This window comes from Ambystoma mexicanum, chromosome 1p (genome assembly GCF_040938575.1).
Source record: "Ambystoma mexicanum isolate Mex_15411 chromosome 1p, UKY_AmexF1_1, whole genome shotgun sequence".
NCBI lineage: Eukaryota > Metazoa > Chordata > Amphibia > Caudata > Ambystomatidae > Ambystoma > Ambystoma mexicanum.
In genome coordinates, this window is record NC_090921.1 from 1,143,348,747 (window position 1) to 1,143,374,992 (window position 26,246).

The 26,246-nt window shown below is 42.2% G+C and overlaps 1 protein-coding gene across 1 annotated transcript in view; it reads left to right on the plus strand.

The window, feature by feature from the left end:
• Positions 1–21,430, plus strand: part of LOC138449920 (nuclear transcription factor Y subunit beta-like) — a 182,835-nt gene extending 161,405 nt beyond the window's left edge. The window contains exon 5 of the mRNA XM_069604802.1: positions 19,439–21,430. Within this exon, the coding sequence (XP_069460903.1) occupies positions 19,439–19,941 (503 nt within the window). The 3' untranslated portion in view covers positions 19,942–21,430. The remainder of the gene's footprint in view (positions 1–19,438) is intronic.
• Positions 21,431–26,246: the final 4,816 nt, after the last annotated feature.

Below are 26,246 nucleotides of genomic sequence, written 5' to 3' on the forward strand. Positions count from 1 at the left end.
CAATCCCTTGGCACAAAGACTCTCAAGACATGACTTCCTTTACGTTCCACTGAAACATACTTGTGGGCTCCAGGTGTATTGTGAGTCCCCATAGATCTTTAACATAGTCCTACAGATGGATTTAGGCAATATTGATCTTAAGAGTACAGTGATACAATACATAGATGACATTTTAGGTTGTAGCACCACGGAAGATGAGTGCAGATACAATTCTATTCACATGATGACTATTATAGCATACAAGGGATATAAGGTAGATAAGGAGAAGTTACAATACTGCCAATAAGAGGTGTTCTACATAGGGCAGTTGATGTCACATGAAGTAAAAAAAGTGACACCTGAGAGAGCTGTGGCAATTATGAAAACCTTGAAGCCAAATACAGTGAAACAGATGGTACCGTTTTGGGGATCATGCAACTATGTTAGAGCATGGGTGTTTGTTTACAGTTCGTACACGAGACCCCTTTTGCAAGTCCTAAAGAAAGCACAAGTGGATAAAGGAAAAATAGAATGGACTGAGGAAATGGTGGAAGGGTTTGAGGAGCTGAAAAAGCTGTTTGTATGGCCCGTCTTTTGTATTCACACACAAATGGGACAGTCATGACTGTCGTACTTACACAGTGGACTACTCTTGGGTACAAGCTTCTAGCATATTACAGTGGGATTTTAGATCCAGTTATGAAAGGACACTTTCCTTGCGAACAGTCTTTGGCAGTCGCCACATTCGCAATTGAGAAATCTACAAGTATTGTGATGGGCTGTTCTCTGACTCTCTTCGTGGAGCATGCTCTGTTTGCCATTTTAGAGAAACCCAAAGGCACATTGACATCCCAAAGAGCTTCAGCTTATGAGGTAATGATTTCGACCGCAACTATTAAAATTGTGAGATGTACAATAGTGGGTCCTGCCACATTTATAGCTGAGTCAGTAGAAGTAGGCGATCATATGCATGCCTGTGCTAATTCCGTAAAATGTTCTGATGATATACCCTGTATGACGGAAAATGCTTTAGCAGGAGGGGAACTTCTCTTTATTGATGGTTTTTTCAAAAATGTATCAGACTAGTGGGTTGAGGCATTCAGGCGCAGCAGTGATAAGACATAGATTTAATGGAGAATTTGAAGTTGTAGTAAGTGCAAGGCTACCGTCTCACTTTTCAGCGCAAGCAGCAGAATTGGTAGCACTTATTGTTGCACTCGAGAAACATGAAGGGCAGGAAGTGACAATGTACAGTAATTCCGCCGTTGTGACATCAACCATACATGCAGGGTTAGCATGTTTGAAAAGGAGGGGCTACCTCTGTGCAGTTGGCACTCCAGTGCAGCATGCATCTTTATTGTACAGGATTAGTAAGGCTCTACAACTGCCAGTAGCCATATCAGTCATTGGTCCTCATTCCGAGGTTGGTGCTAGTCATGGCGCTTTTAGCGCCATGACTAGCACCATTACCGGTACCGTGTCCGCCCTTGTTCAATGGGGATTTACCGGTCTAGTCTGACCTTTGTGGGACTGGTAACTCCCCATTGAAAATGTCAATCCCCATTCCCATTTGAGCCCCCATAGGGCTCAATGGGAAGGGGGAAGGCGGCAATAACAGTACCGTAAATTCCGGTACCGTTATTGACCCCGGTATCCCTTTGCGGGTCCCGTCCTTAATGCCTGCTAAAACCAGGCGTTAAGGGAAGGACCTGCAAAGGGACCTCAGAATAGGGCGCAAAGGGATTACCGGCACCGGTGTCCTTACCGGTGCCCGGTATCCCTTTACGCCCGGGTTGTAATGACCCCCATTAAGTGCACACTAAGCAAACAGACTTTATCTCTTGTGAAAACAAAGCTGCAGATGTAGAAGCCAAAAGTGTTGCATATTCTCCTGATATTTCGAGTTTTGATACTGAGAATATTAAAGAGAAAGTAGTTAAAGCCAATGATAGTGCAATAAGTGTTTAATAAATTACCAATAACACCACTAATGGAGAATCAAGGAAGTGCACCACAGGATGAACAGGAATTATGGAAAAGAAGGGGTGTTCTTTATCCCCCACTGAAGCATAATGCGACAAGACAGCACTGGAAAGCTGGTGATGTCAGTAGCATTATTAAAGGTTGTGCTTGAACAGCTGGATTAGCCCACACATGTAACTAGCAAGAGTCTTGCTGCAACGATTGCAAAGACTGGTTCATTCCAAATCTGTTGGAAGACGTTGCACTTTTAATGGTAAACTGCATCGTGTGTCAAATGTTTACAGCTGGGCATACACTGAAAACATTTGGAGGGGTAATACCTCGACCGAATGGTCTGTTTCAGCATTTACATATTGACTATGTCGATATTCTTCAAGTTTGTAATGGATACAGGTATCTATTAGTGGTGGTGTGTCCCTTTTCTAGGTGGATCGAGGCAGGTCTGTGTACACACCCTGATGCCACTTGCGCAGTGAAGTTTTTAGTACACAAAGTCTTCCCAAGATGGGGTGTGTGTGAAGTGCTGAGATCTGACAATGGGCCACATTTTGTTAATGAGGTGTTTGAATAAATAGGGCTTTTATTGAATATAAAATACACATTTTCTTCTGCGTATCACCCACAAGCAAACGAAATATGTGAAGACTTAATAATGGCCTCCTTAAAGAAAGGATTGCCAAAAAAGACTAAATTGACTTTGAAGAAGGGATGGCTACATGGCCTACCCTTATCTTTATATGCCCTTTTGAAAGCCTGGTTCAGACCATCACCTCACCCCTCCCGAGCTAGTGACAGGATGGCAAATGAGAACACCCCTTACTCCTCCGTCTAGGAGTAGAAGTGATGCCCAAAGTGTAGCTAAGACTTTAGGTGATGAACTGCATGATTATTTGACATGTATGACCTCTAGCAGCTCTCTCATTTCAGATCAACTCAAGCATCAGGGGGGTCGGTCTCAGAACGCAGACAATTCAACAACCAGCACAACCAAACCTTAATTGGCACCCAGGTTATATGTTGGTGATTTGATCTTGATAAGAAACCCTTAAGTGGCATGAGCCACATTTTCATGACCCCTTTTGTGTTAAAAATATAACCCATTCAGCTGTGAAGGTCCAAGGAAGACGATCTTGGCTTCACTTGGGCGACGTGAAACCCTATAAAGGTGAAACCTTCCCTCCCACTGCTGCTGATCCAGAAGAAATACAAGAAGAAGAATTTCATCGTGTGCAGACGTAATCGATGACAAAGAAGAAGGACAACAAAATGACCAGCTGCTAAAGCAGATTTTGAATTTGGACTGTTTTTCGAACTGACACTCCTTATAGATATTTTAGGAGGAGTGCAAAGACTTGCAGAGCATCTCAGGAATTTTGAAAAATGAACTTCAGAAACACATTAAAGTATTAAAGTTATGCCTAAATCTCAGTTCTTGATCAGAAATTGGAAACAAGATCAATTTCCAGATTAATTTCATGGTGCATATCTATTCTAAGCAGTTAAACATATGGTGCTTACTGACAGTGATGTGCATCGGCTTGTACTTGATGTTTTTATATTTATCCTTCAAGCTTATCCTGCTCTTGTCAGAAGAGACATTGATATTCACACTTTTTTACAGGACTTTTTTAATGGCCCTGTGATAAGGAGGCTCCTAATTATGATCATTTATGACATTTTGCAGTTACAAGTATAAAGTAATTTGAGGATTGTATTAAAAATGAGAAATGTTGAAGTTTGCACAGTTCTAGAGAATGAACAAGTACTATGAGTACCAGAATGGTGAAAAGATGGATGCCAATGTTTTGGTGCTTATTATATGCCTGCACGATTACACTCTTTGGGCCTCATCACGAGTTCAGTGGTAACCCTTAAATCCGGCAGTAGCGCTGTTACTGTCGGATTTAAGGGTCCGCCAAATCAGGACTTCGGCGGATGTCTCCCCAGCTCTGAGCTGGGGGGAAATCCACTGAAAATTCACGCTCATACCGCCGGCGGGAAATCCGCCGGCGGTATGAGTGCGAAATTTCCCCATTGAGCCCAATGGGGAATGGGGTATTCCCGTTGGGCTCAATGGGGAATAGGGATTTCCAAATCCGCCAAACCTGTGATCCGGCACTAATAGCGCTGGTGGGTTTGGCGGTAGGGCAGATAGCGCCAGCGCTATTAGCGCCGGCGTTACCGCCCAACTCGTGATGAGGCCCTTTGTCTTTCTGTTCCTCACACTTCACAGTCTCTAACATATTAGTATTTCCATTGAGACAGAGGCCACTATGGTTCCCCCCCACTACGAGGACTGCTTTTAATGTGCATACTTCCACTAAACTAGAGGCCCCTATGGTTCCCCCCATTAGGAGAACTGCTTTTGATTTGCTTCTTGAGTATTACACAACCTTTGCATTTGTGAGACATAAGGGAAATGCAGAGGAGGAAAATGAGGGGATACATACCTATTTAGACAATGCAGCACACTTGGGTAATAACATGTGGTATCAGCACATGGGAAAGGTGGGAGAGAGAACATCTAAGGAGAGCTGCTACGTTTGTGCTCTCATACCCTATGCCATGAATACAGTGCAAACTTTAATTTCCAGAGAAATCCCAGAACATGATGCCAGGTGCCTTTTGCAGCATGCATGACCAGAGGAAAATTCAAGGGAAGATGGGCCACTTTACGATGGAGATCGAAATAGTCAGTTCCATTCCAGGATAATTATATCAAGACTTCACAGATGGAAAAGCAACCAGGATGGGAGAGCAAGATGCTTGTATATCCTGCAGATGGACAGGAAAAGTAGTTTTAAAAGACATGAAGATAATGGAATGCCCTGATATAACAGAGATAGCTGGATCGCCTGGGTATTGGGAGCAAACTCAAGTCTAAGTCTATGGACAAGTGAAATCCAAGGAAGGATATCCTGTGCAGTTCATCTACTGAAGTCAGAATATGTGCAAGAGATGCAGAGAGTAAACAATGGGTGTTTGAAGTCATGCGATAAGCATGCCAAACTGCTGACGTGGGTAGAAGATGAATCAGGTGCAATGGTTGTGATTCCACTTGCGAATGCAACACTGTGCTTCTGAAGGGAAGGAAAGAAGCGTGTGGGAGATAACATAGGCTGCAAAACCAGATTTGACATTTCCAGAATAGGAGCAGTTCCTCAGAGTGATCTGAACATTGGAGAATTTCCAAATGTAGATGCCCATTTGAGAAAAAGAAGGGCGCTTGAAATTCTCAATCGAAACAGAAGGGGAAATTACTTTTCACCCAAATCAATAGAAGCATATGATTCCATTCCATTTGACCACAGGTTGTTCAGCAAGACTGCTTCAATCTTCAGACTATCTTCATGCCTGGGATCCAGACAATGGCTAATGCCAAATGGTTGCAAATTACCAGATGAGAGCTTCTGCAGACAATCGACAAAACCATAAAGGTATTCAATTCTATCAAGCAAGAGCTGAGGGCCATACTACCGATGACCCTGCAGAACAGATATGTCCTTGACATGATCACAGCAATGTAAGGAGGAGTTTGTGCCAAGATCGGCCATCATGTTGCACGTTCATACCTTGTCATGATGATGAGAATGGGACCTTGACAGAGGCCATCACACTGTTGACAAACCTGCATAATCAGATGGAAGATGAGACAGAGGATGTTATAGATGACAGTTTGTTTGCGTCCATATTCTCATGGATTCCACAGTGAATGGCAAACATCTCCAAGTTTCTTGGAGCACTATTGTTCATGGTGATGTTTGGATTCTGTTTAATCAAGATAATAATTGCCCAATATAAGAAGACAGCAAAGAAGGCAGTAGGAATGAAGATCATGATCGATATCGAACCAGGGTTTGGACGCAAAGTATTGACTGATGAAGTTGTCAGAAAATACACAGAGGCCAGCATTGTGGCACCTGAAGGAGCAAAGTTTCTGTATCCGAAGTATCATAAGAATTATGTGGGAAGATGGGTCTATTGTAATCTGGATGGACAATGTAGCTACATGACCTGGAGTGTGGATGAACATGTTAAATCAGCCGGCACCATGAGAGGGATGAAGAAGATCTGGACTCCATAGAAGCACTTCTTCAAGAGAAAATATCAAGATGTGGAGACCATTATTAAAGAGGTGGTTGATGACTCAACTAGAGGGGGGATGGTAGCAGAGCAGCTGAATGCCTCTGCAGTAAGTCCCGCCCCCTACCTCCTGTATGTTGGAGACCTGAGATCGTGCCATGCTTGATACATGCATGTGTGCCAGTTTCGCAGCGAGTGTTTGAGAGAAGATATCCTCTGAGAAAGCCTTACCAAATGTATTCCCGAAGAGACAAAAATCTGGCGGAGGAACTCCCTGAAGGAATATAAGAAAGAGCGAAAGAGGAGCTAGAGATGCCACAAGAGACAAGCGTGATGCACTATGAATACTGGCTGAAGAGAACGTGCATGGACCTTATAGAAACTGATGACGAAGTTAAGAATCAAATAAACCGTCATATACAAACAGAAGATTGCATGTGGTTGATGCACTGCAGAAAATGCAAGCCGTTCAATAACTGTACAGATGCTGTAACGCAAGTAGATTAAGTAATCTTAGAAGCTGGCTATACGTAGTGAATAGACTTCAGGCGGAGCCACCATTATATAGGAACTGGACATCATTGTCATGACTTTAGTAAGCCCAGACCCATGGAGAGGAAAGGCAGAGAGCTGTGTCGCAGCAAGAATTAGCTGTGATAGTACATGTGGGTGGCGTGGCTGCTGTCCTGGTACCAAGGCTGAAGGCAGCCAAGAACAGTTATCTATTCTTGGAGGCAGAGAACATGAGAAGCTGTATCATCCCTTGTTAATGTGTAAAAAAAGAACACTATGCATGCCAAGTTTTATTCATTTAAGACATTTAAATACTGCAAAATGGTCCAAATCCTTGTCTCTTGTCACGTGAGCCAAGGATGAAAATAGAGTTGAACAATGAGTTCCAGAACTCTGATAGGGCATGCTTGCACTCCTTTGTATTCCCAGAGACAAGAATACTCTGCATGGCCAAGTTCAAAGACAATCTTCATGGCAGAAGGCATGGGTGATGAGAGACGTTGGGCTAATTAGGTGGGGAGGTAAAGCCAAGTCCACCTCCTGGCACCTGTGTCTGAGATCACATGTTGCTAAGTGAACCAAATGTTCCAGACATGGCACGAGTGTGCCAACCAATTGTAGTGGGCAGTATAATGAAGGGCCTTATAGATTGAGAGCCAATTTTATACTGTGTACTTACTAGTGTAGAAGATGACACATTTTAGAGGTAGGCATAAGCTGTCCACCTGACAGTAGATATCCAATCACAACCTCACCCCTTATAGAAAGCATACTTAGATGTTCCCCTTGAGCCAATCACAACACCTCGTAGGTTTTTCTCATTTGCCACGTGGTATGACATCACTTATGATGTTTTAATATATAAATGTGTTTTTATGAGATATGTGTGAGAAAACTGAGCAAACATCCATTGATGTCCGTTGTAACCCCCTGTTTTAGAAAATTGATATTAAAACAGTACATTTTGCCATCTTCCTGATTTGGTTCGATTATTTGGTGCCAGAGTTATTCTGCATCCCATACACTGCATGCGTGTTACCCAAAGGGCTCTAAGCTCAGCTGTATATGTTTTAGGCAATTTGGCTTTCACACCGTGTCTAACAGAAGACATCAAGCTGTTTACTTGTCCTTTTGCTGAATCTGGTCTAGGGAAACCAAAGCAGCATTTGGTGTAGTATTTAACTTTGTTTTTATATCTGTGTCTGCAGTATTTGCCACACTTAAGTTTTTGGAAGCGTAAAATTTGTGCACGTAGCTCAGTATGTGTGGTTTCAGAAGGGATGTCACAGAATATATATTTGTGAATAAACTGCAAAACAGTGGCATTGCTGTCATGGCCAAATTTAGGAGCATCTTTTATCCACAAAAACATGTGGATGCATGGTGCTCCTCTGGATTGATATTCTTTTCTCCATAAGAAGTGTTCCACTTCTCAAAGGGGAGGGATACTTTTATTACAGATGAAGTGCAGCATGGCAATAAAGCGGTGGTGAATGTATCTTGATACATTTACAGGGTCAAGAGAACAGAGTTCTCCTGGTGTTTTTATGTCAATTCCTTCTTTATTCTGGTTTGTTATGCGTAATGAGTCGTGCAGGTCATCCCATGATTATTCTGCACAACTTAAAGTAACAAACCATGTGGGTGAGCTGAGGTTCCTTAGCATACAAAGCACATCAGCGTGACATCAGAACCAGTATTCTCTTGTACCATGCATGTTTGCCAAGAGATTTGTGATACCTGACTGCAAAACTTCATCGTTGTCTTTAATCTTTTGAAGCAGTTGGGTAGCAGACATGTTTAAAAAATTAGAGCCTCTTTTGTGTGTGCAATTCCATAACATAGAGTTGCTATTTCACTTTTGAACACTAGGTGGAATATGTATACTACATTTTGTCTGAATCTTGGGTCTTCAGAATACATTTTTAAATAGTGATATTCTGATGCTGTTATTTGGGTGGATCTTTCATCATATCCTCCTCCTTTTCCTGTAGGAAAGAGTAGAGGAAAGGCACATGTTTCTACACTTTTCTCCCATATGCTGATTGGAGATCCTTTGGTTTGAGGCATTTGATATGTTCCTAATGCATCGTTTATGGTGTCTTTGGAGTGTAGTGGGTGAATTGTATAGTGGTCCAAAATATTGGCTGCAGTAATAGGATCTACACGTTCAAATTGGCCAGTTGGTGATGAATCATGAATTATTTGGGTAGTTTCTCTTAAGTTCTCTTCAATGTTTATATCTTTGTAGTACTCGTTGTTTTCTTTCAGATATTGTAGGGCTTTTCTAATTTTGTTTAAGTGTACTAGTTGTTGCCAAATATTTGTGTCTTTTGTTGGTACATCATTCACTAGGATAATCAAAGATTGATCTATTGGCCGTTGCACTCTCAGAGTTTCTTCATTTTCGTTAAGATCTAATGCCAAATATACTACTTTGCCACAAATGCCTTTTAATAATTCAGAAGGAGGCAATTTGGCTGTTTTGGGTTGAAGGCGTATTATTGCTGGCAAGGGGTGCACTGTTTGGATTATAATGCTTTCATACAAATTAAGCTGTTGGAGAGGTTTTGGAAGTAGGAATATTTCCAAGTTATTAGTGACAGCACGTGATGACATTTGGTTATTATCAAGCTTTGTACTGCAGTATGTGCAAAGTATTGAGGGGTCTCTTATTTTGTATTTATTTTCTGTTATAAGATATAAAGCTAATTGGAACCATTGGGATTCCTCATTGTCCTCTATTTTGTAAGTCATATCTCCAAATTTTGTGCTATTTTTATAAAACTTTCTGTGACAACACAGACGTACTTGGTATGGTACTTCAGCAAATGTGCGTTTAAACTTTGCTATTTCTTTTTTTGTAGGTGTTTGTTAGAAGATTAGTGTTTGTAAGGTTTTGGCTAATGTTCTCCAAAGTAACTGAATTTTCTAAGTCATCTTCACATAATATTTACTTTGGATGTTTTCTATTTGTTGAAGGAGTTCTTTGGCTGTTCCATGTCGGAGAATATTATTCAAATGTTGTAGTTGTAAAGTAGGGGTTTTTGCATAGTACATTCTCTGCATAAGATTCCGTATAGTGGAATGGTGTGTCTCAAACATTTTGATGTGGTGCAAGGTACTTTTGCAAGCAGTTCTCAAAATGCAGGCTAATGAATGTCCTCACAGTCTAATGTATTTGCAAACTGGACAGGAGTCCATGGTTTGTAAAGTTTTTATTCTAACTTTGTCTTTCACTTTCACATAGTGATTGAGGAATTGTCGTAAAGATTGGAAGTATTTTTGGCATACATTACACATTGAGCTGCATAGCCATTTGTAGTCTGGACGGATTTGTTGGGTAAAAGGAACAGTCGACTTAAAGTTTGTTGGGGATGTTTTTTTCGATAAGGGGTTCTTGTGCCATGATGGTGTTTTCTACCATTTCATTCCCTCTGCTATTACCATGTATGGCAATTGGGTTCTTCTGTTCTTTTTCATAAGCCTCTTCTTTGAAATATGATTCTGTGCTGCTTGTGTGAATCCATTCACCTTCACAGACGTTTGAATAGGTATCTATGTTGACATTGCACATGTTTATAAGTACTTTTTGTTATTTACAGATTAATTTTGTTAGTGGTTTCATTCTGTGTAAAATTAATATAAACAATTTTCTTTCCAGCAGAATTGCGCTGTCAATTAGAACTACCAGGACTAGTCTTCTGCTGTAAATTTTAAGGGTAGAGCATGATTTCTCAGCTGTCTTCATAAGATTGTTATGTACTCTGCGGTGGAACATTTTTTGAAAAATTACTTTTTTGGAATCCTTCACTATGGCTCTGTTAACATTGCTAGATAGAGAGGTAGGGTCATTAGCAGGTTTCATCTTCTTTATACTTTTTCGTTTTTCTTTTTTTGAAGAGGGACCCTAGATTTTTTAATGGTTGCTAGTTTACCTTTGTTGACTGATTCTATTAGCAGTTTTGTTTCAATGTTTACAATAATTTCTGCTACAGGCGGATGAGTATTTGGTATGCTTTTATTTTTATCGGCTATATTCTTTCTTTGTTTTCTTCAGATTTGGTTTTTAGTAGGCATTCTGTTCTGTCTGTTGGAAAGAAAAGGAAAGGGTGGGTTTGAAAGTTGTGGAATATGTATGTGTGTATTGTGAATGACTGTGTGAATATGATGGCAGAGAAAGAAAGAGGGCTGTCTGATTGTGTAATGGGTTGATAATTGTGGTTGGGAAGGTTGTAGGAGTAGCTGTGTGTATAGATGTGTGAAGGGCTTGGGTTAGCGCGTAAGAGAGTGGCAGTGTGAATGAATAAGTGAGGACATTACAATGTTTTCATGGTAATAGTGGTTGTTATAATAATGGTGTTTAGGTGAGAATAGAAAGAGTGTATGTGTTGAGGTGTAATGAGCAAGAGCTAAATAAATGTTGATTTGAAAGGAATGTTGTAGGCTACTTTTTCAGCTAAACTATATTGTACAAGTAACAGAAAGAATACTACTACCGTAATGCACTTACTTTGTAGGTTGTGAAGAGTAGTTTTCTTCAAAAAAATGAGTAGGTATATATGGTAATGCTGAAGTCATTTTAGTACAAGAAGACATTATATATGAATGTAAGAGGAGTTGTTGGAAGGAAGAGTTAATTACATTGGGCCTCATCACAGGTATGGTGGTAACTCTGTCGGTGCTGCAGATGCGTTGCCACAAGATTCCTAGTAATTTATTGACACAACTTCCCGGTGCCACCAGGACATTACAAGTCCCGTTGGCCTGGAAATTCAGGTGCCGGAAAATGTTAGTCCCTATTGCCATGCAGTCCCATAGGAATCTACGGAAATGGGGACACGGGAGCACTGGCTCTGTTGCTAATGGGACCGTTGGTCCCGTGATATGTATGCATAACGGGGCTGCAGCAAGAAAGTGTGACATTTCTATACAATGCAGAATGGAAAATGCTGAGCGTTTAAAAAGCTTTCCTTTTTGGGAGGCTGTACATGAAAGTTGAAAAAAAGAAGTTGAGATGGAAAATATTTGTAGATCACTTTTAAGTGGCACTTGTGTGCAAGTTTACTATGTTGTCAGTACATGCATACTTGCCAATGTGATGCATTCCAATGAGTAGTTGCTTATTAAATTATGTTTTTAGTGTTTGTATTCTGGGAATTGTGGTTGCACTTTTTGCATTAAAAAGGAGCACTACAAACCCCAGAATGCAGACAAAAATGTAGGAGCCAATAAGCACATACAGATTATTAAGGCGAATGTTAGCAAGTATGGATGTGCGTCAAAATGTTGCACAAATCGTTTCCATTTTCTTTCATTTATTTCTAAAGAAATACACACAGTAGTGCTGTAAATGTACGGATGCATTTATTAGTTGTACTCAGAATGTTGCTGAAATAAATCATTTTTTTAACACATTGCATTTTGCTATTTCCCATTCCATGTAGATGCCATGCTTTAGAAACATGCATGCAGTTTTTATTTTGATTTTGGATTGTGAGAGTGTTAGTGTTACTTTGTTAGTGGGAGAAGTGGTATTAAAAGTGACAGAATTAAAGAAAGAAATAACACTTGGTAGATTATAATGGGTCATATTGTCCAATATGCATGTATGGTAAATATATTGAACTTTCATACAGGATCTGTCATTTCAACATGCTGTTGAAATGTTTTAAACGTGGTTTCCTTTTCTTTCTCAGAAAATACACAGACAGTGCTGCTGGATTTGCAAATATATATTTTTAAACTGTTATGAAAAAGCTAATTAAAAGAAAATTTTGTAACCAGACTGCTTTGAGGAGATGGGACAAACTAGAGTATGATTATCGAGTAGGTTAATGCAGGGTAAGTGGCAGGAACTCTTTTTATATGCATTTTTTAAAGGAGTTGGAAATATAATTTAAAAAACTATAAGCATGTACTTTTTCTTGATAGATGCAGATGTGGTTGAATCTGCAAATAGAAATCTTGGAGATTTTTACAGTAGTTTTTGATGGAGGTGCTAGTGAGTAACAGGAGACATGTTCTCCGAGAGTTCAACAGTAAATATGAAATATTGAAGTATGATAACACAGTTAGATGTAGAGTTTTTGGATGTGATTGGTGGATGGGTGTGTGACTGCTTGAAAGTAACCAATGAGAGAGTGCTACAAAGATTAAAATAAAAAGGGTAGAAGGGCTGCTCTTTGTTACGGGATCCGTGGACAGCGCGGTAGCCATGGAAAGGGTGTGCTACATCCAGGTCTTTTGAGGATGGCTGTCATGGAAAGGGGACTGCAGGGATTAGCCAATGAGGTCTTCTGGTTGTGGTTTATAGGAATAGAGGGTAGCAGTTCTTTTCATTACTGTGTGTATGGAAGATGCCAGTAGTTGTTGAGATGAGAAGGTTTACTGTGTGGGCGGTGGGAGATTCTTGGATGGAGAATCTGAAAAGATACACTGAAATGTGTGGCATTTCTGCTAATATTGGATTGTAGGGAGTGGAGGTTTCATGGCATGGTGTGCCTGGCCAAAACTGGGAGAGTTTATTTGCATATTGCAAAAACATGTCTCATTTCCAATGTCCAGATATCATGGTCCATTGTGGAGGACATAGTTTGGGCTAAATCAGTGCAATATCTTTGCAGATTGCATTGAAACATATGCTGTAAGAACTAATGAAACTATTTCCACGTGGAAAGATAATCTTTTCACACATACCTCCAAGGGCAGTATGGTGATGCACCAATGTGTTTTGTCCCCAACAAGATGCAGGAAGGCACCTTGTGTACAAAGGGGTCTGTTCATTTTTACATTGGGCCACATTATGAGTTTGGCGGTAGCCGTGCCTGTATGGCAGGCACGGCTACCGGCAAACTCACCTCCGGGACCGGCACATACGAATGGGCAATTACCAGGCCATTACGAGTGTTGCGGCCCGGTAATGGCACTTTCGTGGGTGCCGGTAATGCTGCATTCCCCATCCCCATTCTGCCGTATATGGCTGAATGATGATGGAGAGCATGGATGCATCAGCACTGTTCATAACTTGCCGGTGCATCTGCGAGTTGTGCTCGCGGGTGCACACAGCCCACCAGGTCAATCCTGGTGGGCTGTCAGGTACCTGTGAGCACAACTTGTAGTTTGGCGTTACAGTGACAATGGCGCCGGTGCCTTACCGGCACCATTGTCAGCATAACGCCAAACTTATAATGAGGCCCATTGTTTTTAATTTCCCTCCCTAGACCTTCCAATTGGACAATCTGGCAGCAGACAGCATTGTATCTGTGGACGGCATGTGCCACATCTGGGTCTTTTGAGCATGCCAGGCATGGAAATGGGACTGTGCAGCCAGGGAATTAGCCAATCAGGTTTCCTGGGAGTGGTATCTTGATGTACGAAAGGAAGAGCATTGGATTTTGGTCTTTTCCAGGACCCAGAAATCTTGTCGGAATTCTCTGTATGGTACTCATGTGAAAATTATTTTGGGGCCAGGAAAGGTGTGCCGTAGAAGACAACCACATGCTCTGAAGTGGTTGTAGTCTTCTTCGGCACACCTTTCCTGGCCCCCAACTCATTTGCAAATGAGTGCCCACACATAGAGGTGGTGGCGGTACTGACATTACTCCATACATCTCTACATTAAGTGGTGGCTTACACAGCTAGATTTCCAAGTGTGGAGATGGGGTGGATTGTGGCAGAGGTGGAGCAGAGGCTGAGCATCACCCAGCAGAGATGAAGCCCATTCTCTAAATTGGTCAAAGAACCACATCCTTCTGCCACACAACAAAAAGTTGACTTAGTCTAACCTTGCTTCGTCTTGATACATCTCTGCTCCATTCTTCTCTTGGTCATTTGCGCCAATCTCCCAATGACCAGGACTATTTAAAATGGACTATATGGACACTATTCTACTGCCCTGCCACCCACTCAACTTTGCAAAATATGTCAGATAAATTGATAATTTCCTTTTCTAGCTTTACCACTTCACAATTCTAAGAGGCACATACTTCAACACTTTGATAGAACAGGGCACCTGCACCACAATTAAGATCCCTGGCCATGCAATTCTGCGAGAATAATGGCTCACAGTTTTTTCTCACTTTGTGGACAAAGGTATTCATTATGGTACCCCTAAAGCGGCGCACGACAAGTCCAACCTAGCCCAACCCAGCCAGCAAAAAGCCGAAAGGCAAGCTCTGCTGGATGTGGATTGGAAGCTCAGTAGCAGTGCACAAGTAAGACGCCTGTCACAAAAAAAGAGAGCAAGCCCATTAACCTGCCTTACCACAGGAGTGGTGTGTGACAAAGGTTAGAACGAGACATTAAAATAAATTTAGAGTGGGAGATGATAAAGTTGTACATTAAGAAGAGTCTATGGTGTAGCATGAACAAAGGTAAATTGGCAGAGTGAATTAGCTTGGTTGGCCTAATCAGGCATGTGCCCTCCATCTCTCAAAATCCCCACCTCCATTTCTTGTTGACATTCTTGATGGGTGTAAACATTATTCCACAATCTGAGTGCCCCTGGGCGTGCATCGAAATAGCTTTCGTTAGCTTTGCATACAGATGCAGGATTTGGAAATTACTAAAATCCCCAGCCTATTCCCAGGCTTTCCCCAGTCTACCCCCAGTCTATCTCAATTACCACCCTGGACAAATGCAGCAACCAATCAGGTTGAGCAGAATGCAAATATTTGCTTATTGTTGAAAGTAAGTGTTCAGAGGAAGCTAAGAGCTCTTCACAACCATGCTCTGCCTCCTGACTGCCTTAGGTCTCACCTCCCTCTGCCATGCCTGTCTCCCACAGGGATGTATTTATTTAGTTCACCTGCAATCACTTCGCCATACATTCACTTTGACACCTTTACTTCTCCATACCTTTACTGTCACTTCTCCTAGGATTCACTTTGCCGTTACTGTTGGAGAGCCCCTGCACCTCACCTTCTTTTCTATGCAATAATCTTTCCACCTGCCACCTCTTATCCCCAACCTGCACCTTAAGCTAACCTTAAACACATGCATTGCACCTTTACAATATGAAGAGCCAGAGGCAGTAAAGGCATGAAGAACTAAATGCATGACAAAGAAAAGCGACCTCATTACGAGTGTGGTGGTATCTCAGTGGTAAACCCACTGAGATACCACCAAACTGTATTACCACTACCGCCACAAGTGGTGGTAAGCAATGTTAGTCCCCATTAATTCAAGTTCATAGTACTCCATGGGGGATTCTGGCAGTATTACCACCAGTGGTAATTCTGCCAATGGTAATACCGCTGTATTGGCTGATGGATTCTAAAAGGAATACCAGCCCGGTAGACAGGTTAGGCTGGGTGATAATATCCCACCACTCATGTAAAGGCTGTCTCTTTGCTTTGGACCCTGAACTTTGCCAGCAGAACTTTGCCACTCTGTTTGGCCTAGTGAATGCAGCACTTTTGCTTAAATTCATTCTGCAGTTACACCCCATACAAGCACTTTGCGAGTGTGTGAGTCGGGAGACGGAGGGAGGCAACGTGATGACAATTTTGGCTTCAATCAAACCCTCAACCTCAGTTTATTTATCTGAGTATTGGTGAGGATCAGCGTTCAACACAAATGTGATCTCTACGTGATTATGCAGAGAACAAGCTGTGGACTCATTCAATAATCTCAGGGGCTTCTAAGAAAATTGCACAAGTGAATCTTCCCCGAGCTCTCTGAGACAGACCTTGCACTGTGAAAGTTACATATGTTTACTAGCAAAAAGTGCTCGCACTTCGCACGGGTTCTGTAGACAGACATGGTAATACTCTCATCAATTGTTGACAATCACAGAGCAGACGTGGAGGGGAGGTGAGAATTGGTGTGCTGCAGCATAATGGGACCTTTTGTGCACTCTCCCAACCTGTCAATTTACCCTGGGGCGGTGCAGTTTATTGTGGTGCAGATATCTCGGACACAGTGCATCCTAGGGCCTTGAAATGTGGTTATTGAAGGTTGAAATGCTGTTCCTCGCATCTAGACGCTTGTAATGAGCTGTGCCCGGTCCTTCTTGTTTGGGAGAATTCTCGAGAATGGCTATTTTCCCTTACCTACTGAGTCCCTCAGCAGCTTTGGTGGATTTCTAGGATTTATTTTTTTCACCTGGTAAGAGTGTGAGCATTTTATCCCACTCTTACATGTGTTTTGCTGTGTGTTTTGCATTTTTTGTGTTCATAGACTGTGGAGCCTCACCTACTCCATAGGCATCATCGTTTTACTGTGTGTCACACAGCACCTTTAGTACTGGAAAGGGTTACTAGTTATCCCTTTTTGTATGTCTCTCATGGAACATTATTTCGTTCCCCTTTCTTTAAGATTTGGCTGGTGGCAGTGGTATCTACCATATTTTTCCTACCGCGGTCTATGATAACAGCCTACGTACTGTTTTGGGCTATGTTAGTAGCCTCCAATTTAAATCCGCTGGACCCCATTTACTTTTATGTGGTTCCGGCTGGGTTTATTCGCCATTTCTTTTAGGAAAGGTCTTTCTCGTGTTTTACTCTGCGCGCCAAACCAGGTTTGGTTCCTTTGTTCGCCGTCCTTTGGTGCACTTCTGCACAGAAGCCCTCCTTAGGCACCTGAGAGTCTAGGTGGACAGGATGTGAGGGAGGGGTTTTAGGCCCCCTGCACAGGGTCTTCTCGGAGACCCAAGTCACACTCTTGTTTGATTGGCTAGGTGACTGTCCTGCCAGGACAGCCATCCTGCTGTGTGATTGACAGCCAGGCTGTGTTAATGGGGGAAAACTCCATAAAAAGCAGGTCTCTGGGACTTGGAAGGCAGAGTCACCACTGGATTGAGAGAATCGAAGAGAAGCTGCAGGGAGAGGACTGCTGCAACTACTGAACCTCCCGGTGAAGCCCTGCTGCGGGTCTGAATCTCCTACACTTCGACGACAGAGAAGATCTCCAAGGAACTTCTTCCCTTGAACTGGTGGAACCAACCAGTTCGCCAAACACCAAGCAAGGCCTCCCTCCCCTGGTCGAATTTGCTGTGCACCGCTGCAGTGAACTGGATAGCCAGGAGGACCGGACGCTGTTTGGGTTTTAAGGAGCGCACCTTTTATTCACTGCTTTGCTCTGCTGCTGGTTTCTTGCCTGGGCAGAGCAGGACCCTCCAGTCTTCCTTCTTCGTGTCAGTCCGACAGTCACTTCAGGAACCGTGAGCCTGCAGGATCTGCCAGGAACTTCTGCCTCAGCTACAGCATTCTTCTTCTTCTAAGGTACTTTTCAAACCCGATTGTTCGTTCCGTCCGACTGCGGTGAAAGTGTTTTAAATCTTTTGCCAATCTGAGGGCTTGTCCTTCTCTACTCTTTTAAATAACGTTTCCTTCAACCAACTTTGTTTCGAACTCTTGACAAAGACTTAACTGTGAACTACTCTGAACTGTGTGATCCTCTGCAAAGACTATGAACCATTAACATTGGCCCAGGCCTATTGATTTGAATTCTAGTTGTAGTAAGCCTTTTCTAGATTGCCCTGCCTACTTACTTGTTGGTGCTGTTTGATTTTGTATAACCTTGTCTTTCCCTCCCTTTTTAAATTGCCGGAGTGCCATATTGCTCACACTTCATTTTGAGCTTAACTTTTCCAGAATTGATTGGGGGTTGTGTAGTATATTAAGATTGTGATTTTCTGCTACTTTATATTAGTGAACTGTTTTACAAATGATGTTGTAAATAAATGTATATTCTTTTACTCAGAAACCTTGAGTCAGTGCTTGTTTGAACCATAGTAATTACTGTCCTTTGTGTAACTTCTGATACTGCTCACTTTACTCCTGAGAGAAGTATGGCTGCTCAGCCATCGCTACCAGTTTGCTGTGTAGTACAGGCTTGTACCAAAGGTGAATTTGTACTTATAGTTGTAGTCTTAATTGTGTGTGGTGTTCCCAAAGGGTACTGCATATGATTCTACCTAACACTTCTACAACCACCTTGATTTCACTGCTTCCAGGCAACCTTCTCATGTCTCCAGGGGCTGAAATCCAGGGAACAGGGTGGGGTTTCCACATGTAATGTAGCCAGTGAGATCCGGAGGGACATGACAGGTAACTGTGCAGCATTTGGTGCAGATTGGTGAAACAGTGTGGAATTGTATGAGGAATAAACAAACAGATTTTCCATTTTATAAGTATAGAAGATAGATTATCAGTGATTTCATTCAAGTATTTAGTATCATAATATAGAAAACTCTTCATATTCTGCTTCAATAGCCTTAAAAACTAAAATTAGTGTTTGAACATAGCAGAACATTGAACATTCCAAATATGTAAAGCCGTAGTGCACCTTCTCCACACACACCTCAATTCCTCTTTTCTTGATGTTATAGACCCTATGTAAGTACATCTCTTGTTTGTCTCTCTTACATGTTAACTGTGTGCTGTTATGTAGAAATGTATTTATTGAGTTGGTAAATTCAAACGAATGGAAATGCTACAATGTGTTCATGCTTTATTTTATTTCTAAATAGAGAAGTAAATATGATTTTAATGAATTTCAATTATTGCTGTAATTATTATAACATTTAGATTTGGAGAAAGTTAAGAAACATATACAGTAAGAGGAGCTGGTTAGAACATATGTTTTGTTTATGCATTCCAATGTCTCTGGCGGATAGCTCAAGGTCACAGCGCTCTCCTGGGAAGCAAGATGATGCAGAGCAACATAGGTTCAATACCCGGGTCTGCACTTAGAAACCTCTGGGTGTTAAGTGTGTTATAAATAACCAATTACAATTGTGATTTGCTCATTTGTTTTACATAACTATAATAGGATTGGATTGTGATTATTTCTCTCTTTTATGTGGCCTTTGCATACTTGCTCCATTCATTCTGTCTCACTTAACATTCCCTTTCCTCTGTTTTACTATCTCCAGGTGGACTAAGTGTATACATTGATATAATTGAACATAGAGACCCTACTCCAGAGACCGAGTCTTCAATGACGCCAGGCCAATGGCAACCAAAAGCACCAGCATGGGGCCCACATATTACAGCATGGCAGCCGCAGGCACCGGCATGGCCACAACAACAACAAGATCCTCAGATGCAATCACAGCCAGGAACAACACAGCCACAGCAATTTACATGGCAGCCGAATCAAGTAGTAATTGCTACACAGCAAACAACCTGGCAGCCAGCACAGCAGACAGCATGGCGGCCACCAGAGTCACAGCAAAATACATTCCAGTCCCTCCAGCAAATAGAATTGCTGCAATCGCAGCAGCAACATGCACTGTGTCAACCCCTACCACCAGAGCAAACAGCATTGCAGGCCATACAGTCAGAGCAGATAGTCCAACATGGAGACCTTCTGCTAGACCAAGCAAGTAACCGTCATGAGACAGTCGAAAATGAAGAACAAAGACCAGCTGCTTAGGCTTAATAAAGAGAACAAAACACACAGGGGGCCTGAATCCTCAAATCTCCATGCACTCACCAGAATGTTCCCACATGCTCACAAGAACTCTTTAAACACGTTCATGCATTTGTTTTTTTTATTCACCCAATGTCAATTAACTCCTCACCTGATAACCCTTGGACCCTGAGGCTAATGCTATATTTAAGGAATTATTATCCCTCTCGCTCTCTCTCTCTAACCAACAAGACAACAACACTGTAGAGATCTCGTTTCTGGAGGATTCCATGGAGAATTAAGTCACCAATTACACACCTGCTTTGATAATCGTTGACCACTTACAACAGTTCAATAGGGTGGGTCAGTCTGACCTGCATAACTGAGTGGCCTCAATAGGGCATTGCATTGGACTCTTCTTGAAAAGCAATCCTGCCTAAGATCCCTTTCTCGATTCATCTCTGCCTATTTTTATGCAGCACCATGTGCAGCTCTGCAATGTTCTGGAGGATAGCTCAGGGGCAATGTGCTTTTCTTGGAAGCAAGCTGACGCAGCGCAACACAGATTTGATCCACCGTTATGCACTTAGAAACCTCTGGGTATTAAGTGCATTATAAATAACCAATTATAATTATTACAATTAAATGTTATGCTCTCTTCCCCATTATTTTCAACCTCTAGCTTCATCTCCTAATCCATTAAATTTAATTCACACCCTAAGCGCTCAGCTAACCAGGTGGCTGGAAGAGTGGACGAGAATACACTACCACCCAAGCTTTCCAGCCAGCCGAGACCCTTCACCAGGTGGTGCCATCTTGATTGTAGGGAGGCACCTGGAAGACTCTCTCTGTCCGCTGAAGGAAAATGTCTTTGATTTTGCCTCAAGTAAACTAGAATGCTTTAAAAAACACAAAGGCCCTCATTGCAACACCGGCGGTAACCAATGGCTCTATTAGCACCATGGTTGCTGCTGGTATTGTAACGTGTCCGCCAATGGTAAATGGGGAAATACCGCCCCATTCCAAGGTTGGCGGGGCAGTAATTCCCCATTTACCATTGGCCCTTCCCCATTCCCATTTTTGCCCGATAGGGATAAATGGGACTGGGGAAGGCGGTAATTACGGTACTGCAAATTGCGGTACCGTAATTACCTCAAAGGTCCCTTTGCGGGTTCCTTCGTTAACGGCTGGTAGAGACCAGCCGTTAAGGTCGGGGCACGCAAAGGGACCTCGTAATCAGGCGTTAAGGGTTTAACCGCGCTGACACCTTTTACGGCGCAATTAACCCCTTAACGCCTGGGTCGTAATAACTCCCAAAATCTGGCTATTTCTCCAATAACGCCTCTTGCATTGCTGCCAACATTCCAGCTTTGAGATGCACATCCAAGAGTCTATCACCAAGACAACACTGTGCTTGACACATTGCTTTGCTTTGTATTACATAACATAAGTGGATGGTCATAATGAGCAAATATCTGTTCATGAAGAAGCTTATAAAGTGTCTGTTCTTTTAGTGACGTATTCCGGGTGGTGCTTCATCCTGCTTTGTCCACAGATCTTGTGTCAATAGGATTTCACAATGGACATAGGCTCTTGCTAAATGCATGAAAGCAAAGATAAATGGATGGTGCAGTCAAGAATGGAGAAATGCTGCGACATGTGAGATTTGATAACCTACTATTATCCATTTCATACTAAAGCTGAAATATGCATATTTAGCGCACAATCCTTGCAGAATCCTATTTAGTGTTTTTCTCAAAAGAGTGTCCACCAATTTCACTAATTAAACAAATCGTAGCCTGTTGGGAGTATTCTCTGGCTGGCTGATGAATTGGGTGTACATTGGGGCATTCACCCCTTCACTCCACTAATTACAGATGGTGCTGCTCTGGTCGTAAATGTCAAAGGAAGGAGCGGCTTGGATTTGATCCCTTGTGTTACTTGCCTTTAATGTTGCGAGTGTAATGGCCATCAATGGTCTTTTCTTTTCTGTCCTGGCCTCCTTCTTAATGGCTTATGGGACTAAGGACATGAAGTTGTTACATCATGTGTCTCTCGATCACATGCATAGTGATATTGATATTGATATTTTATTTTTATCACGCACATACACAGGTGTTTCAGAGCACAACGAAGCAGGGGAGGGCAACAAGGGAGTACAAAAACAATGATCTTACTAGGCCCAGTGACATTGAGAACATGCAAGTGCAGGGGAGACGGAAGGGCGGAAGTGCAGGAGTGAGGGAAAAAGTGGAAACTGCTAAGCAAGGGAAGGTAATAACAACAAAGTGGTAGTGCAGCCAGCAAGTGGCAAGTGCTAGGTTTAAATGTGCAGACAGGGGGTGTCTGATAAGTGCAAAAAAGGGGGGAATGTAGGGTTACAGATACAGACCCAAGTGCAAGGGTTGCCAGGAGGCAGTGCAGGTGTGCGGCAGGATGGGCAGGTACCTGGGCCTGAAATCAGAGGATAACCAGGTGCACAATGCCAACGCAGAACAGATCAACAGGGGAGAAGAGAAGCAAAGGCAGAAGCAAAGAGGAAGGTCTTGAGGTGCTTCCGGAACCACAGATAATTCTCCTCAAGTTTCAGGGAGACAGGGAAGCTGTTCCAGAGGGAGGCCCCAGCCAAAGACAGAGATCTACCCCCAGCTTGTTTCTTTGAGAAACAACTGACCCTGAGGGAGTTGGAGGTGGAGGACCAAAGAGCTTGACATGGAAGGTGTTTACAGAGAGAAAGTAGAAGGTATTTTGAACCCAGGCCTCAAAATGCCTTGTGGACAGTGCAAAGAGTCTTGAATTTAATCCTTGAGCTAGTGAGAGCCAATGAAGAGATTTCAGGGCTGGAGAAATACGATCCCAAGGCTTGAGGCCAAGGGCAAGTCTCGCAGTCTTGTTCTGGATGAGTTGCAAAGGGTGGAGAGAAGAAGCAGGAAGGATTAGAAAGAGGCTGTTGCAGTAATCCAATCTAGAGAGAACCATTGCAAGATGCGGTGAGTAAACCTGTAGTGGAACGGAGGGAAGAACTGATAGTCACTAACTCCTGTCCCACTTTGATGGAGACTAACACAAACTGTTTAGATAAAACTCTTTCAGTTGATTAAGTAGTGTTGGCTAATATTTTACTAGTGCATGAGAAAAAATTAAGGGTCCCCTCTCATCTAGAAAAAACAGTATTAATTCAGACAGATAATAGTAATAAGGAACTTAGTACTTCCAATAAGATGCACAGGATTGAAAGAGAGACCATTACATCTCTTAGTTTCCTATTACTAAACACCAGATCCATGGTGAAACACTCAGTGGAGATAGCTGACTATATTCAAGATAAGAACTTGGATATCTGTGCTTTGACAAAAACCTGGTTACATGAGGCAGCAGGGCCTTCGGTAGTTACTGGCATCACCCATACGCTACACTGCTCTATGTACCAATAGGATTCATAAGAGCAGAGGAGGGTGGCTATCATTTAAAAAAATGCTCTAGAAGTTTGGAAACGCGATATATAGGGCATTGAGGTATGTGAATCCTTCTGTGTAAAAATTACGACAGATCCGAACACCACACTCAACATTCTGTTGTTGTACCACCCTCCAGATAATATGCCTGACTTCTTAGTACATCTTAATAATTTGATACTCACACAGGTAAAATGTCAGGGCAAATGGATCATAATGGGAGACTTAAATCTCCGGAAGGATGACCCTAAAGATAAAAGTGCTAGGGAAATAGATATATTTATGAAGAACCTAGGCTTTACACATCATATCCAAGCACCTATGCATGTTAAGGTACATATACTAGATTGCGTCTCTTCAGTCAACCTGAACATGAGTGCCCCAAACATATCGGTATGCCCATGGTCTGATCACACTTTTATTGAGTTTGGGGTAGACATGCCAACTCAAATAAAGATATAGGGCCTCATTACACGGATGGCGGTGAACCATGGTTCATGCCGGTAAAATACCGGCACTGCCTTGGTGGAAAGGGGAATTACCGCCCTATTCCAAGGTTGGCGGGGCAGTAATTCCCCCTTCCACCATTGCCCTTCCCCATTCCCATTTTTGCCCTATAGGGCTCTATGGGAATGGGGAAGGCGCTAATTAAGGTACCGCAAATTGCGGTACCGTAATTAGCTCCCTGGTCCCTTTGCGGGTTGGTTTTTAATGCCTGCAAAAAGCAGGCCTTAAATTCCCCAACCCGCAAAGGGACCTCGCAAAGGGACCTCGTAGTAAGCCGGTAAGGATTTACCGGTACCAGTAAAATACCGGTACCGGTAAACCCTTACCGCCTACCGTGTAATGAGGCCCATAGACTAATAAACATAAAAGGATCACCTCTAGAAACATGAAGAGGGTGACACAGGATGCTATGAGGGAGTGGATAACTTCTGCAGCACAAAATTAGTTATCATCCACTATGAGTGTGGAAATATTAACCGACAACCTGCTAACCTCATTAGCTAATGCCATGGACATACTAGCGCCTTTAAAAAAGTGCACGGTAATAGTATAAAGAATACCTGGTTTATGAAAGATCTCAAACAACAGAGAACTCTAAAGAGGAAGGCTTTCTACAAATGGAAAAATACTAAAACGATGAGGATAAACTAATTTATGAAGGTGCTGCCAATACCTTTAAAAGAGCTGTTATTAACGCTAAAAAGTTATCATATGATGCACGCATTCAGGATGCTCAATATGACACAAAAGAAATGTTTACTATTTTAAGGGAACTGTAAAAAACAGATGTAATCCATCAAGAAGGTCTGGATAAAAATCAAGATTGGTGTACATGCATTCAACTAGCCATGATAGACAAGACTACCAAAATTAAAGAAGATTTTGAAAAAAAAACAAAAAAATCGGTCCCATAAACTTTATTGAAGGGGCTCAAACCACCAACACGTCACAAACAACACTGGTGATTAAATTTAAGAAAATATCTGAGGAGGAAACTAGAGTCGTACTCTCTAAATTGAAGCCATCCACCTGTAAAGGAGAACAATTCCCAGCTACATCCTTTAAAGCCTGCTCAGAACTGCTTATTGGCTCCCTAACTAAGACTGTCAACTCATCTTTCAAAGAAGACAAAGTCCCTGCCAGGCTGAATTGTTCCTGGATCACCCCCTTTCTAAAAAAATCTGACTTAGACCCGGGAGAGGCAAAGAACTAACGGCCTGTTACTAATACTCCTTTCATCCTAAAAATTATGGACAGAGTAGCATATGAACAGCTGGCAGTATATATTAAGGAATATCCAATCCTGATCAATAGTCAATGAGGCTTCCGTCTGGGTTATTGTACGGAGTCAGCCCTCCTGGAACTTAAATCTTATATGATGTCAAAAATCAATGAAGGATCCACTGTGCTACTGCTGTCCTTAAACTTCTCAGTGGCATTCGACTTGGTGGAACACCAACTTCTCATTGAGAGGTTGGAGAACAGAGCCAACTTTAGTGCTAATTCAAGAAATTGGATGCATTCTTTTCTAGGTTCAAGAACACTTTGGGTATGTATCAAACAAGCGGAGGCAGATTCTGTAACTATGAGCTATGGAATATCCCAGGGAGCAGCATTATCACATATCCTATATAATGTATTTATGGCCCCTTTCTTTGATGATCTAGAAAAAGAGAATATATGTTTTTTCGAACTATGCTGACAATTCTCAGTGTCTTATCACACTCTCAGGGAATTATGATCAGGATGCCACTAAGTTGGCCGAAATTTATGATCTCATACGTAACTGGATGGATGAAAATGGCATGGCCCTGAATCATGGGAAAACAGAGCTGATGCTGGTCGGCTCTAAATCAAGACACCGCAAGCTGACATCAGATTACCAAACATTCTGTATTGCTAATCATGACATCCAGGTGAAGGAAAAAATGTAAATACCCGGAGTTACTTTAGACCAATCCCTGAACATGTCAGCACATGTCAGTAATTTGGTAGCATCATCTGCATATTACATTAGGCTTTTAGCACACAAGCACAAGCCGGGGGCGAAACCATTGCCAGAGCCATTATATCTGCAAAATTGGACTACTGCTGCTCACTCCTCATTGTCATTAATAAAGATGAACTGAAAAAACTCCAAGTAGTTCAGAATAGTGCGATAAGAGCCATTATGGATCTACTTAAATTTGCACATATATTGGATGTAAGAAGGAAGCTGCACTGGCTACCAATTGAAGAAAGTGTTAAGTTTAGACTTCTCACCATTACGTTCAAGGCCTTAGCCGGTGATGCACCATCTTACATTGTTGATAGACCAAAAAACAAGTAGATCGTCGCGCTCATTGTGCTCTAACGGAGATAGGAACC